The 17,168-nt window shown below is 31.6% G+C and overlaps 1 protein-coding gene across 3 annotated transcripts in view; it reads left to right on the forward strand.

Moving 5' to 3' along the window:
• The window catches only part of inaE (inactivation no afterpotential E), a 703,344-nt gene that overhangs the window by 660,982 nt on the left and 25,194 nt on the right, over window positions 1-17,168 (forward strand). For 2 of the 3 annotated variants that reach the window (XM_081728566.1, XM_081728569.1), the window contains exons 12-14: window positions 2,043-2,251; window positions 3,677-3,700; window positions 12,537-12,669. In XM_081728566.1, coding sequence (XP_081584692.1) covers window positions 2,043-2,251; window positions 3,677-3,700; window positions 12,537-12,669 — 366 coding nt within the window. The remainder of the gene's footprint in view (window positions 1-2,042; window positions 2,252-3,676; window positions 3,701-12,536; window positions 12,670-17,168) is intronic. The other variant, XM_081728568.1, reaches the window with a different exon arrangement.

Raw genomic sequence — 17,168 nt, forward strand, 5'->3', positions numbered from 1 at the left:
CTTTACAATTTTACCTGAATAAACACCTGGATCAGGTCTACCAACTGCTGTCAGTGCCGAGAAAAGTTACGTGTAAGTTGAGGCATCTGTCTAGGCGTTCTCACAACTGCAAATTACTTGGACCCCAAGTAATGAAATTAGAGCAATTAGGAGGGGGGGAGATACTTTTGTGGTTGGGTGCACATGGATATATATTTGTTTCCCTTTGGTTCTTGTATACGATAGTGAGATTCTTATGCGACAATATTCCCCACTAAAAATGTCGCATATTAATTATTACATATGAGAGAATGATTACACATACGGAAATTATCAAGAGTAAAACAGAAATATGAAAAGTATTTGATAGTTAAAATCTAAAATCAAATGTATTTGCTTCTTGTCGTGTTGTTAAATTATAACTTAAATCAATGTTACTTTTTATAATTTATATCTTCCTCAACTCTTTATATGAATAATCAATATGTAATACACGATGGGTGAAAAATAACTAGGTATTCAAAAACTGTTATAAAATCTGTAATATTTATTCTTATATATTTAAAAAGAAACCTGCAGATGTTCTTCGTTGCAAAGAAAAATAAAAGAATATGTTAAATCTCAACGTAGGCAACTGTGTTGTTAACAGCTTCCTCAAACGGCCAGGGATACAATTTATACTTTTCTGAAAAAAGTAAATTAAGACGTTGGCAATAACCTATTGAATCCATGCCTCCCATTCCTCCGATTTAAACTTGTACACTTCATTAGTGTGGCCTTACAAGAAAAAAAAATCATATCGAGTGAAATCTGGACTTCTTTCTTTCCATTTGTTAGGTGCACGCTGTCTAAGCCAACATCCAGAAAGCTCACTAAGGAAATAATAAACACTTCTGACCAGAGTATATACACTTGTTTATTAAAAACTAAATTGCAGTGTAAAGTTTCGACAACTTAACGTTGTCTTCATCAGACTCTAACCTGTCTCATGAAGACAACGATAAGTTGTCGAAACCGTTACACTGTAATTTAGTTTTTAATAAACAAGTGTATATACTCTAGTCAGAAGTGTTTATTATTTCTTTAGTGAATTCCAGACTCGTCATGGATAGAGTTCCAGAAAGCTCGCTCATAAAGAGATAAGCGGTCCGCCATGTTTATTTACATTCACCTACTACTTCCAACGATCAACGATTGGACTAAGTGGAGCATAAAATATAAATTCTTAATAAATGCTTTACATTATGGTACTGTTTTCAGCATGAAATCAGTAATATTTTATAGATTATTAAAAATGTTTAGCTATTTTTCACCCATCTGATACAGTTTCGTTATTATGATTATTGAGTGTCAAATGATAATACGTAACAATTCAAAAAGGTTTTGTTCTTTCTTTTTTTTTCGTTTCTTTAAATTCAGAAGAAAATTCTTATATGCTCAGTTGAAGGAAGCATCAGTATCAGATTATAGTAGTTGGATATCTTGAAACATCGATCTTTTTAGTAACCAGTTTAATATCAACTGCGTACATAAAAGATTTCACAAATTTGAATCTAGAGGTACGGTTAAACCATTATATACAATATAAACAAGAATGCATTCAAACTTGAATTTTGTAATATACATTGTTTATAATTGTTTGCACCCTGTAAGTATAAATTCATGGGAATACAATTAACAAGATAATCCAGATTTAGGGAAGTTGACTAAACGTAAAGTACCTTCCAGTTTGTGTACCATTCGAAAAATCGTACTACTTCTACAATACTCTATGAATACGTGTGTGATTTTACATAATTACATATCAGTATGTTTAAACACCTGAATCTATCTTTACAATTAATATTTATTATACATGTGTATGTTATAATTACATTTTACTTTATTTAGAATTTCTGTAGGAAGAAGAAAATGCTTTAAAATTTTGAATTTGATTAAGTTTCCAAATTTCTTTATGAACACTGTTCACTGGTATACAAATGTCTGTGTAATGACTTTATTTACTGTAACTCTCCGTTTTATCTATTTCTTTATTATATAAAATGGCATGCTTATACTTGTAGTGGAAAACTATTACATCCAGTGTGTTCTGTTGTGGATGCAAAAGTGCAGAAGAAAACATCGAGAACTTCGATTGCACCAAAAATAAGGACGCCATGAGAGAAATTGCAATGCATCCAAGTGATAGCAGTATAGCGCTAACAGTCCATCAGCCCCTCTATCCACCCGGAAAAATTATGCACATTGTGCGACACCACCCAAAGAAAGGAGAGTAAGTATCTAAGAAATGTAAGCTTTTCTGTGATTTACGTAAGACCATCATAAGTCGAGCATATTTAGGAGTTTCTAAAGTGCGGTACTTAGAGCTATTCTATTGCCTTAAAAGATTTTACAAGTGTTCATACCTTATCAAAACGCTCAAATTTGTCAGAGAATTTAAGTTCAGTTTCTGAAGGATAAAAGTGAAAACACATTAGGGAGTTCGGATAAAATGAGTGGAAGATTTTCGGTATATCGATAGGGAACAAGTAATGTGAAACTTATAAAGAAAGGTAATTATAAATATTTGAGAAACAATATTTGGTGCAAAGAGTGAGTTTATAGAAACATTCAAAACTTATATGCATTTAAATTATTGGAAGAAAATATGTTAGAAGAAGATATTTACATTAAACTATCTTTTAATATTAAGGGATCCAATGCTTAAATTAGTGAGTACCATAGTTTACTACTGGAAAAACTAATGTTGATTCTTTGGTCTAAACAAAATCTCAATACAACATATACTAATCAAGAAATGTTCTTTGTTATAGTATTTTTCATTTTTCAATCAAAAGTTCCACCATTATTTTATTGTGTTTCATCGAACAACGATCTATGATGAAGTTACCGAAATCCATATTTAAAGATTAGGTTAAAGTTTTCCTGTTTGGTGTCCATTATGTTAATATAATATCACGCTATTAACCACACTGCTTTATAGGACTTTCACATATTGTATGACTAAACTGCTTGTTAGATGAGCTGAAGTAACCGTTCTTTTGGAAGGAAAAAAATACACATTGTGTTATCGTGAAAGATTTAAAAATATGTTAGCATGATAAAACGAAACTAAAAGCTGCAATGTTGTTTCGAATTTTATATATATGAGTATAACTGCTTAGAATCGTTTTTAGCTTCGTATTCAGTAGAAACTGCGTGAACACTTAGAATTCAATTCACCAAATTAAGAACATCAAATTCTCAAAAGATTTTTAAAAGAACTTGCAGGGAAAATGTACAGAGAAATTATAATAGTTCTAAATGCAATTAGAAGTATATTAAATGTGAATATCTTGACAATTTTACAATGAACTCAATGAAAATAATTAGATTAAGACATTATACTTTTATTTAAAAAAAAAGCAGAGTAAATATGTGAAGTACCATATGTATTTTTTTTTTTTTTTATTTGAGAACCTTAAGTTTCTTGAAAAATATGCTTCCATAGGAAACTTAAAATTTATTTCCGTTTCAAGAACTTTCAAAGAGCATTAGCATTATTACCATAGTTGCCGACTCTGCACTAATAAAGTCAGGGTAACTAATATTTGTGACAATTCTTATATTTGTTTCAAAAACAATAAACTATGTAATACGCTTTGAAAGTATGACAAAGTTTTTTTATCATAATGTATTTTTACGTTTTCTGTTGTAGGCAAAAATATGAAAAAAGATGGAGGTATGTAGCAAATACAGCAATAAATTTTTAAATGGGTTCTTTCATGGTTCTATCCTCCTGTTGACTTTCGTAAACCATATTCCATGTGTTTGTATATGCATGATAACACTTCCTGAGTCAATCAAAATTCTAATCTGTATTCTCTTCTATTTAAATGCATGGAATACTAACAAGGAAAGACATAGTCTTCATCTGGTTCATTGACAACACTGACTTTTCATAGAATTAATTTTTCCTTATGTTCCAGTGCATGAATGAAATGTTGCATAGAATTCGATATTAAGTTACTGCCTGAAATTTTTGAAAATATAAAGAAGTAGGAGGGTATTATCATCCAAAGTATCTCAAAATAATTATGGACTGATTATTTTGGGGTAAAACAATATTATTAACAATACTGATTACTATTCTAATTACGAGAGATTTTACATCTGTTATCAAGATAGCATCACTAAAACGTGGACCAAACCTGAAATGTAATTTACTGCTATTTTCATTTGAATTACGTGGTTTCAACATACTTTTTGCGGGGAAATTGTACTATTAAAATCATGCATGTAGTGTTTCACACAACTGATAACTAAAGAGTACTCTTTCTTTTCCTTTTAGAAAGTACTCTTTTCTTTGAAACGGAACAAAAATGTATCTCATTTGATGAAGTTCGCAAATTCTTTTCAAGTTTGTTTAATTGGTGTCACTTAAATGTATAGGAAAATCTAACACATTGTCTGGTTTTGTTGAGACCAATATTACTGGTACATCCTTTTTATCTTCATGTAATAATTTTATATAATAGAATCCAATTCTGAAGTAGAGTGTCCTTGATCTTTTATATTATTGAAATACCTAATAGTAGTAATGTATTTAAAAAAAAAATACAAATATTAATTTCGCACCATATGTACGATTTGGCATAAAGATATTATTGAATTCTTATATTAGATGACATAAAAAGAACCGCAAGACGAGCAGCGTAGTTGCATGCATTGAAAACACACAAAGAATTGAAAAGCCTCGGGAAAACATCTTTGAATTGGCAGAAATTGGAAGATTGTATAAACGGGATCTTAGGGAAGTTGGTAGTAACAATCCTGTTTAGTGTGATTGGTCCAGTGTAGAATCTCATAAGGTGCTTTCGTTTCTGCAGTGATGGGCTTCTTAATCCATGAAGTTATAAAATGAAAAAGAATGCATTTTTTTTCATATGCAGGCTATTAGGGCATGGATACATGCTCTTAAGCATTTCGATGTATTGAAATAGTCTCAAATATTAAATCTTTGAGTGCAAAATATTTCAAGACAATCTGACAGAAATTTTTTACATATTGATAAAAGAAACATATTCGTCTTCGAATATCGACTTCTATGCATAAATGGGATAATTCCAAAATCTTTCTAACTGTTGGAAAATCTGTGTAGCTATTGTATAGAATTTGGATTACGATATGTCGTACTTTTTTCCTCGTGTATTTTATATACCATTGTACCTTTCTCGTACCTGTGTAAGTATAGCATGATTAGGAATCTTTCTCTATTGCCCTCTACTGCTCTATTTAGGCTGTTTTGTGTAGGATTATATGATGCTTTAAGTAGTAGGCGTACTCAGTTTGAAAGAAAAGAAAGATTGTCTATATGCTTTCTGAAGTAGAGGTATATCCAGATTTCATCAAATCGTAAATTAGCATTTTTTGTATAAAATACATTTATGATTTTTTCTCTTTTTGTATGAAACTAATTCTTCAACTGTTATAAGCATTTTCTTTCTTGTAATATAACCACTAACGTCGGTTCTCGTGAATAATGTTAAATTTTAAGCTTAATGCACATGAAAATTTCTAGAACTGGAAACAGAAAACACTCCAAATATGTACAAAGTAATGTGTAATTTAAAAAGTTCAGATAAATTTCTGAACTCTTAGTTATCGTGTAAATAACGATTTGTTGTGCGTCTTTTAGTCATAGCTAACAATATTAAGATGAAATATGTATAAATAACACTTTAAATCATGGTCTATTAAAATATATTAGAAGGTAGAAATATTTTCCACGTTTCTTTTAAGAATTATGTTATTGAAAATAAAAGTGCTGTTTGTTAACAGAAAATATCTCAAATATAAGTCCTGTACAGTTAATATGAAATAACAGTAGAAAACTATTTCATAAAATTGAGTATTGAATATTATGAAGCTCAAGCTTTATTTCTAGTCCCGTATTTTTAAAAGTTGCAAATATGAAACAAACATTCTGCTGTTAACAACACTTGTTCTTGATATTTTCTAACCATTTATATTAATTCCTGTTGATCATTAAGAACTGACTTGCATACGATGTCAAGTTCTTCTTCTTCTTCTTCTTTTTTTTTTTTAAAAAAACATTATATATTTGTAACGTACACACCAACAGAATATTATGTTCGTACTGAGAGAATTGAGAGCGGTGATGAACGAAGAGGAACACACAGACACACACACACACATATCTATCTATCTATTTATATATATATATATACACAGGGTGTTAATGAACTGTACTGACAAACTTTAAGAGGTGATTCCTCACATCAAAATAAGAGAAAAAGTTCATATGTACCTATGGCGACAGGTACATTGTTTCAGAGCTAGGGCTGCCCAAAATCGCGAAAAAGCCAAATTTCGAGAGGCCCTATTTCTAATGCGAGAGACTGTGGATGGTGGTCCTTATCAGCGTAAAGGAAGAAAGGCATACACAATCCAGAAGTGCATATTTCATTAATTGTCAATAGGTGTAGAGGGTATTCCCTACAGGGTGTAATTCTCAGATATGTTTTCAATAGAGTTACGGATTTGATAAGAGGCAATCATGATGACGTGGCTTTGCAAAAAGCAACTCTGAAACGATGCAGTTTATTGGATGTTCTCGTGCCTCTCGTGATTCATGGTACGCAGTTTATCGAACTGCAGCACATATAGCCTGCGGAGCAGTAGAGCAAGTGCAGTACCAATACTATTGCACTTCATCGCCAGTAATAAATAAGATTGGCACAAGATCATCGATATTAGGGTATGGATAATTTGAAACCCGTTCCCTATACCAAAGAATCCAAATTTATGATGTCAGTGCCATATGCCTATTACTGTACAATATAGCACCTGGGTGTACTGTTATGCAGACAGGCTGGTGGTGGCAAAATGATGCTGTGGGAATGTTTTATTGGCCCATTATTCTTGTATAACAACAATTCTAACAACTGTCAAGTATCTGAACGTATTGACCAAGTGCACCCTCATGTCAACTGCCTCATTCTGCAAGTGATGACCGGGACAATACACCGTACCACACAGTCTGGATTATCAAGGTACGAAGAACGTGATTGTTAATTTCAGTGAATACAATGACTTTCAGATTTATCATACATTAATCCACTCTAACATTTATGCTTCGAATAGGAAAATTATCATCACACCTAAATGTACATGGGATGACAAACATGCTATTGTGATTATGGTACCAGATACAAACAAACATATATCACCACATCATAAAATTGATTCATCACCGAAGACATTAGTGGTCAATGTAATGACTAATCGGTATATGGTATATACGCTGGTGAAAACACTTAACTTTGAAGATCACCACCTTCATAAAGTTAGATTCGAACGAAATTCTCACTATAGTATGTGTGTCTGTAGAGATCATTACGAGTAGAAATTCCCATGTATCCCTTCTAAACTTACGTCTGACAGCTGCTCACCACCGAGAATGGCTTTGGTGTTGTTTCGGCAGACTTCAGTGGCGACGCGATAGAGATATAGATACTCTGCGATGAGAGTTGTTTCTCTCTGGGATACAATGATGATTGTGATGTCCGTAGACATGATGATAAGTGAGAAAATCTAAGATATATTCAGATTTTCCTTACAGGACTTACATCTTGGATTCTGGTATGATTGAGGTAATATTAGGTGCCTAGCATCAAAAGCTGCTTTTTTTTTTTTTTTTTTTTTTTTTTTACCGAAATTGAGTTATATATCGCTTGTTATATGTTTGATCTAAAGAAATTCCATGGAAACAGAATTTTATTTAAAAGCTTAATATTTCATACCAAAAAGCTAGTTTCAAATATGGGACTTTGTACGCATGTATATGGAGCTTCACTGCACGGTTTGCGAGATTACTCGAAACTAAGCGAAATGGATGTGGCGGATTTTGATACTAGGCGCCTCATATTTTCTGCACATTCCAATTGATTCTGGTCTTTATTCAGAAATGTATAACTAGTGCATCGTACATTCGTGACCTAGAATTGTATTTCTACATTGTCTGAAAATTTTCGGGACACCAGCTTCCCGCACGTACACGTTTCCCCATATCGCCAGAACAGCTCAGCGTCCACAACAGGGTATATGGCTTCTGATCTTGGCTTACAGTTAGACGAGGGCCCATTAAATTAATGAGCTAAAGAAAATGATGTAAAAGTTCGAGAAATCGAGCGAATTAAGTGTTGCACCAACGAGAGAAAGGAGGGCCATCCCGTGGAAGTTGTTAAGGATGTTGTTGTGGCTGTAGCTGACCGTGCAGCACATGCCTCAAATTCTACAACTAGTGCTCTAACACTGTCGCGTAACGGTGAGATGAATGAGCAAAAAGGATTGAAATTAGGGTGGAAACGTCCTTGAAATGGGTAGCTAAAATTCATTTTTTCTGCATCTGTAATGCGGTGCCATTAAATAGAATACGATACGGTAAAGTGGTACGTGTTCTACTAAATAAGGATTTTGAAAGAAGTTTCAGTATTTCGTAGATTTTCTTTTACGATGTGTAACTGCTCACAAGAAAACCATCGGTCTAGTCGTTTTAGGACTACGATATTTCACTTTTAGCCATGCACTGGAATTTATTATATAGTGATAGGAACTGCTGATCATGGACTCTATTGTATTTTATCTAATAATCTGGAGAGCTTTTGGAGAAGTGTGATTCTGTAAGGAGGTAAACTAGTCCGATTGGAGTGCAAGCCACTTACACACTGCATATTTAGCAGCGCGGATGATATTACGTAAGGATGAAATATAGTGTATAAATCATCGATACAAAAACTGATATTGATACAAAAACTGTGGTGATATTGATACAAAAACTGCTCTGTGATATAGAACGATATTTGTGCCAGTCTGTTTTTACATAATTGTGTTTCAAAGTAGAGACTTATAGTTTTATTTTATATTATACGTGGCAGCTGGAGTATTGATTCGGGGGATGACTAAGTAATCATTGTCTAGTGATCTTAATATTTCGACAATAGATATGATAATGTATTGTTACTGAATATAACAGTATATGACTACTATCAGAACAATAAAGAACTGAATATGAAGATGAAAAATATTCTGTTGTTGGAGTTGTTGTAGATATACTGGTTTAAATGAAGGGTGTGACGCTTAATGGGAGAGGGTCTGTGGTTTGTTAAATCAATAACAATAAGTTTACTTTTACATTGATAGGTGCGAGTGGAATAATTGCTATTGATAGGGTTTCAGATAAAAGGCTGATTTAGTAATGACTGTTTTTTGAGTTTGAAAGAATGTTTGGAATGAATGAAAATTAACAAAAGAGTTCTTGCAGCGTAAGGAGAGAGCCGAAGGGATCGAGAAGGCTCAACTCGATGATGACAATAATATATATGTGAAATCTTCATTTTGAAGTAGGTAATGGATGAGAGTTTGGCAATTAAACAATGTATGTAGGCTCGGTGGCATTTTTAATGGGATTGACATGGGTAAGATATATATATGACCGTGTTGAAACTGTTCCTTGCTCTGTGGTTATGAAATCGCCATCACTGAAAGTCCATACAGGCGTTCGCTTGGATAGAAGTGGTAATTTTGACTGGAAAACTTCAGAAATTGGACTGAAGCGTTAGTTTCAAACATCAGTAATAAATTGCGGGTAGATATTCTCCTTCTTCTTTCTATTTGTTTGTTTTTAAATTGGTACCATTTTGAATTTTTACTAGTTGACGTAAACCCTAATCTGGTACAATACAGTACCAGTTTCATGTAAAATGACTTTATGGGTGTAAGATAGGTTCAAGCTTTGTGAATAGCGTAGGGATGGTTTGGGAGTTGAAAGCTGTTCTTCTATAGATGATAAAAGTAAATGTGCTAATTAGCAGTTATGAATTCCTTCGATGTAACTTGAAGAACTTCGTTGAAGGAGAATGATCATGTGATTATGAGTGGTTTTGGTCTGAGGAAGGTGCAGTCAGAAATTTGAGATGAACTAGAAGTTGTTTGCTTCCAACTACGACTTGTTTCTCGTCGAGAAAAAGGTTTTCTTCGTGGTTTTAAAAGTATCAGCGATATTTCTTCACGTTTTCTTACACTTGGGTCTCGAAAGCAGGGGATCATACATGAGTAATTCTAATTTGCCTTCAGACATGCAAGAGACCTTCGTCTGTCGATGAAGAACAGCAGTCCTAGATATTGCATTTGGACTCAATCAGAAGTACTCACACAAGCTTTCATAAATTTTATTAGTTACTTACAAGGAAAGGACATAAACGTGTCACCCGGACATCCGAATCAAACCTAGTTCATTCGATAAACATAACAAAGATATGTTCATACACAAAAAATAAGTGCCATGGACAACAGAGTGAGCTCCTGGGGTCCATTAACTGTTAGCATAAAGAAAATCGTAGACTCGCAGTGAAATAGCTATTGTATCAACAGTGTTTATTGGAAAGTCATGGTTTATAGTTCATTCTCTTCAGCATGAAACAAACTTTCCAGAAGTACTATGTATTGGGGCCTATAACGTACTTGAACAGGCAAAATTGGAAGAATGTCGGGAAAATTTCCTTCATTTCTATCAACTTTGGGCACCTCTGGAATGGCTCCGGGTAAAAGCACACAGTCCACATGTATCTCGAAAAATACTATAGGAGATAAGAAATGTGTGTATCAAGTTTTGTATTGATAGACAATAGGTATAAGTGGAAAGCGTGTATTGGTATACAAGCTTTTCCCTTATGTCTATTCCGTTTATCAATACAAAACTTGGTACACACATTTCTTATCCCCTATAGTATTTTTCGAAATACATTTAGATTGTTTGCTTTTACGAAGGCCCACTCCAGAGGGATTTAAAGTTGATGGAAGGGATTTCTGAAGGGAATTTTACGGACATTATTCCAATTTTCCCTGTTCAAGTATGTTATGGGCCCAATACATAGCACTTCTGGAAAGTTTGTTTCATGCTGAAGAGAATGAACTATAAACCATGACTTTCCAATAAACACTGTTGATGCAATAGCTATTTCACTGCGAGTCTAGATTTTCTTTATACTAACAGGGCTAATGGGTCCCAGGGATTTATTCCGTTGTCCATGGCACCTAATTCTTTGTACATAAACATACCTTTGTTATGTTTATTGAATGAACTAGGTTTGATTTGGATGTCCGAATGAAACGTTCATGTCCGTTCCTTGTTAGTAAGGTTGAAGCAGGAAAGAGAGTTTTATGGTAGGTAATTTTACTTTCAATGTTGAACTACAGTTGACAAATAAATAAATACCCAGAATGAAACAATATAGAAGATTTTTTTTAATGATAACGATCGTCTTTTCATTTTGAATAACCAAGCTCAGAAATACAATAAGCGTTCAAATATATTGAAAAGATTGTCTAAAATAGTTTATCCATCCAAGGAGAAATCTCAATATATGAACAGATAAAACAAATGCTTCTTGAGAATTATGAATGGTTGGTCATATTGAACTGGAAACAAGAGAGTGACTAAATGTTAAACTGTAATGTTTGCTCGAGTAAAGCTATAATTTGAGGAACAATGTTAAAATACAATTTAGTTATATATAGAATCTGAAACTAAATTCATTAAATATATATTCCCTTACGCCGAACAAAGTTCTAACTATTTTTGTTTTAAAATTAATTAAAGAAGGTATCCAAAACATCACCGTTAGTACTTGATAATAGCATTACTATATTATATGAAAACTATTAAAGCAAGTGAAATACTTATTTAAGGATATGAATTGATTCATGTTTATAATAATTTGCAAAGTTACTCTCTTATTTACTGCGTTTAATATTTAATGTATTATTAATTATACTGTTTACATGTTCCCTGACACCTTCCTTAACAGATCCAGACAACTCACGTCCAATCCATCTCACTTTACACATTTTCCTCTTGCATTTTAGAGGGTTGCGCATAATTACCTGGCTCTGTTGAGGAAGGTATCAGGGACCATAGAAACATTACAGTTATTATTAAATATTAAATACAGTAAATAACAAAGTTTTCAAATTAAAGCAAGTAAAATTTTATTGAGAAAAATGCATTTAACAAGGAAATATATTTTTCTTTTAGAATAATTAAATTTATATCATTCTAAATGACATTAATTTACGTAGGACATCCAATATAGTCTGGAGTCATAATAGAAAGGAAACATACTAATATGCAGAACTCGGTATGCAGAATCTGATGCTTCGACGGATTGATTCTATCATCATCAATTGGTGGTAAAATTGCAGCATCTACTTGCCTTGTGTTACAAAGAAGTCATTTTGACTATGTTTTACATAATTCTATTATTCCACACTTTTGGACTTCCTGTATAATGCGTTAAATTATAGATATAATTCTTAATTGTGAAATTCTGACATATCTCTATTTATACACCTATTTTTTATTATTTGAGACGCAGCATGTGTATGATAAAATAGCGAATAATAGCATTATTATTAATAGCAAACATTAATAGAAATCATGAACTTTATAGAGTTTTCAGACTTGTATTACATATTCAATTTTATTTCTTTTTTAGACAAGTACTTAATAAACATGAACCCGTTTATCAGGCTTTGTGGGCAAATAACACAGATTTCGATGAAGTTCTCATTTCGCCAGTGATGATTCAAGATCATATGCCAGATAAAGTTTTGGATGCTTTACAGAAGGTAACAAGCTTTTGTTTTGTATCAAAATATACATAGTTATTAAAGCAATTAAGTAAAGTTTTATTTCTGAATATCTAACTTTCAAATATATAAAGATTGGTGCTGATATCTTTGGTTAAAACAATCCGGAAACATTAACCCTGCAAAACAACATTTAAATAAGCAAATGAATGCATTCACTACACACGAGTATCATTGTCGTTAAGTTAAAAAATGCCTATTGCCCTATGAACAGTAAATTAGATGGTTAGCAAACAACAGCTTATTTTATTTACACTGATATTGTAATTATTGAGAGGAGATTAGCTTACTGTTCTAGTGTTATCTCAGTATTCTTCATTGGAATCTTCTGTTAATTCCTTTTTGTATTATACATTTTATAATAACTATAAATTCTTTTATGTATCTGCAACATTCCGGTAGTAATAACTAAACCACTCAAAAGGGCTTTCATATAGAATGACAGCTTTACTAGCGTGTTTAGGAGTCATTATAAACAAGAATGTTAACACACACAATCAATACCGCTGTGTATTACGAGAATTTACTGAAGTACTGACATATATATATAAGTTATCTTTTGTTTTTGCTATTATTATTTTTCAGGCATTAATTAAACTTGTAACACATTGACATTATGTTCTCCGTGCCTTATATTGTCATAACATTTACTTCTTTTGTGATTACTCAAAGTATTCACTTATTATATGTAAATACACTCAGAATGTTATACTATCGATCTTTTCAAATAAATTCTCGATCCCATTATTTTTCTTTCTGGCTGTATTATCGAATACTCCTCTCGACTCTTATATCAATATGTATATATATTTAAATTACTCTTTTGTTTTCCTAGAAATTATCACATTTTATAATATTATGAAATTGCATTTCTTTCACCTAATCTATTATTATTATTATTACTTTACCTTCCTAACTAAGACCGATATTATAAAGTGCGGGACACACTATTGTTCCTTCAAGAGACCTGGGTTGCAGGTCTTCTCTACAGGTTGCGATTTACCTTTTCATTTTCGTTATTGTATTTTCTGTAGCTATAATATTCCTGTTAAATCAAATGTTCATTGTACTTTGTTATCAATACTGAGGAAACGAAATATTATCACTCTCATCGCAATATTAGATGAACGGCATTTGTGATATATTGGATGTGGGAATAATAACATAAATACTCAACTAATGCTTTCCTTTCTATTATCCCGTCATTTTGTTGATTATAGATAATTAATACTTCCGAGAAAATATTGTTTTATTTAAGTTTCCATTTAGAATTAATAGAAATGCTCTTTAATAATTTTCTCATGATTATAGATTTCCGGTTTTAAAAGAAGAAAATATAAATGATATAGATTAACAATACTGAAAAATTTCCTTCTTATCACAGCAATATTTTGCTTTTATGTTACTTTGATGGATTTCAAAAGATTCAGTGACTCGGTCTAAACCTTACTATACATTTTCTGTCTACACATACATCTTAAAAGTAATTTTCTTTTTATGTAAATTTCCAAATAAGTAACAGCAAAAACAAACTAAACTTTCATTTTAATTTCTCATAGCAAAAACAATATATCGTTTTACTCATCGTAGAATTTGCATTTTAAAATATAATTTAATGTTGCAGTTAAAAGTGTATTTTAAGAAAATATAATATATTCTTTCATATTTAGATAAAATTCTTTCATTTTCTACAATAAACGGGAAAGAGAGAACTATGTTTTCTTGAAATCATTAGTTTCCTTTCTTTTAAATTTATTCCCTGATTTTTGCTTCTAGAGGAAGTGATGATATTGCTCATTTTCATTCCCTTTGACTAATAACATTTCTGAAAGTTCTTCGGAAGACCCCTTCTTCAAGATCTTGTTCTCATCTATGGTAGAATTATATCAAATAAGCTTCTAGTACATCTTCGTAAAACCACTTTTATGTACAAAATTCTGATGCTGGATTCTCAGAATTCTTCAACTTGCTGTATTTAATTAAATATAGCTGAGTAAATGTATTATTTTATAAAACTCACTATAAAGTTCAAACATTTGCGACATGAAATTAACACTTAAGGGATATTACAGTTTTATATGTATATTTTATTTGCCTTTTGTGTTATTGCTTAAGTTTATTACAGGCAAGAATCGTGTAGATTACTTTTGAAAGCTCATTTTAGACAAGAAATATGAGAGAAAGTTATTAAATTTCTTGTTTTCCTAGTATATTAAATAATGTTACTAGATGTTACGTAGTAAGATATATCAATGATATTATTAACCATAAAGCCATGGAGACTTGTTTTCAGTGTTAATATGTATTTTGTAAACCGAGTGAGTAGTTTCAGTGGCTGAAAACAAAAAGTTACGTGCGTATCTATTTGTTTGATTACTTGGCCTCACCCTAGCATAGGTACTGCACATGAAGCACTATAGAAGCTATTTTTGTGCAACCCGCATTAATAGATTTCCTTGTTATCATTTATGAGACGAGTTTGGAAAGTTAGCAAGTTAGACCCTCAATTATTACACCCTCGTTTTGCTTAAGATTTGTTCTATATTCCCGTTTGAATGGGCATGTGGTAGTTTACCCTGCACAGTCTTTGCCCCTTAAATCACCTGTGTTTTCTGCTTAAGTCTTTGGCACGTGCACCATTTGTCCCCAGTGTGTTTGGATACTTAGAATTGCAGTGCATGAACTAACTGGAACTGGATGGTTGTATTGTAATATAATTTTCTTGCGTAAAAGAATCCATGTTAAAAATAAAATGTAGCGAAATCTTCTTATTAGAATGAAATAGTGTCTATAATTTTAATCATCCTTCGGAATTAATGTGGTGTGTTTCCAGATAAAAATTACAGGACGACAATGCTAAATTTTCCATTATTTGTAATTTAATAAATGAAATCTGAAAATGTTTATAGTTTATGCAGAAAAATTTGATAAGAAGTTTTTGTTTGATTTCTTTTTACCTTAAAATCCTAATATTTTTCTCAATTTTAAGTCTGTGACCTGATTGCTTAGATCTTCGTCCCATTACAGATATAAAAAAAAATAAAAAGTAAAAAAAATTTAAAAAAATCAAAGTAACAGTTATTTTACAATTTCTTAATTGGCTTAATGTTTGCAAACTTCTTATCCGTGAATTTCAAAATCTTTTTAGCACAACTTCAATAATGCCACAGCATCGTATAGATCAATCAGCTAGTTAGCTATATTTATGGCTTCCATTCTTTTTTCCATTTGGTACACCATAACGTGTAACGATACGTCTGCAGACACCTGTATTAAAATTTAATTGTATCAAAATTTTAAGAATGTCTTTTAGTAGTTACATACAGCACATACTGTAACTGAAGTAGCACGGACAGGGTTCGAGACTGATTGTATTCAAGTGATATGTGTACATAATTAAATTGTTATAAGAAGGGCCTGGTACTGACGTTGTTATATTTTACTTAAACTATATATTATCAAAAATCGTAACACAACATATAAAGTTTAAAGCAAATGTATTTAAAAGTATAAAATATGTATTAAAGGTGAATAAAAAGCTCGTCTACTTAACTGTTCGGTATCTTACCAGAGTCCATACTTATGACTTCACAAGAAAGATCTGTGAGTGGAAAAAGGCGAACGTTCCACAATAAAACCGCTTATGGAAAACGAAAAATAAAACCGCTTACCGGAAAAACTGTTGCTTATACAAATAAATAAATAAATAAATAAATAAAAATGTATGGGCATTTAAAGCGTGTTAAAATCTTTCATTTCCTAAAATACCAGAATGAGATTAAACATTTAGTTATAAGAAATTGTTATCGTGAAATGCTCTTCTTTATTTTTGGAATAATATCCTTTTTCCACTCACCGATTCAATCACACATTCTCTTTTTAGCATACATAATATAGCATTAAATTAGTAGTAAGGAACTGTTACTATTTTACTATTAATATTACTAGATAGCTCAGACTGTTATTTAACAATTTACTTAAAATCAGAATAAATATTAGATTGTATAAATCGTGGGGTAGATTGGAGAAACTGAAGTTGATTCACAACTCTACGAAAATTCTACTATTGCTACAGATATAATATTAGAGTGGAATACGAAAAATACTTTATATAATATTTATTATTATAATTTTCACGCATTACATTGATTACTGATAAATAATATCTATAGCGTAAATTATTTACAACAAATTGATAAGGATTAAACAGTGCAGTAGTATCGGTTTATAAATAATAACCACAGCCAGAAGCAGGAGAAAATAACTTATAGATATGAAGCATTAAACATGTATCTTGTGATCTGTTACAGTATGTCAATATCTTTATTGGTACCTAAACACCATCTTTTTTACGAAGTTCCAATCATATTTATCAAGTACTAACCAAATATCAATTATTTATCCGTTACTATTAATCAATTATATCACATATACATTTGTTCATACGTATTGATTTACATTTATTTTATAATATCATT

Source organism: Thermobia domestica, chromosome 10 (genome assembly GCF_964235325.1).
Source record: "Thermobia domestica chromosome 10, izTheDome1.hap1.1, whole genome shotgun sequence".
NCBI classification, from domain to species: domain Eukaryota; kingdom Metazoa; phylum Arthropoda; class Insecta; order Zygentoma; family Lepismatidae; genus Thermobia; species Thermobia domestica.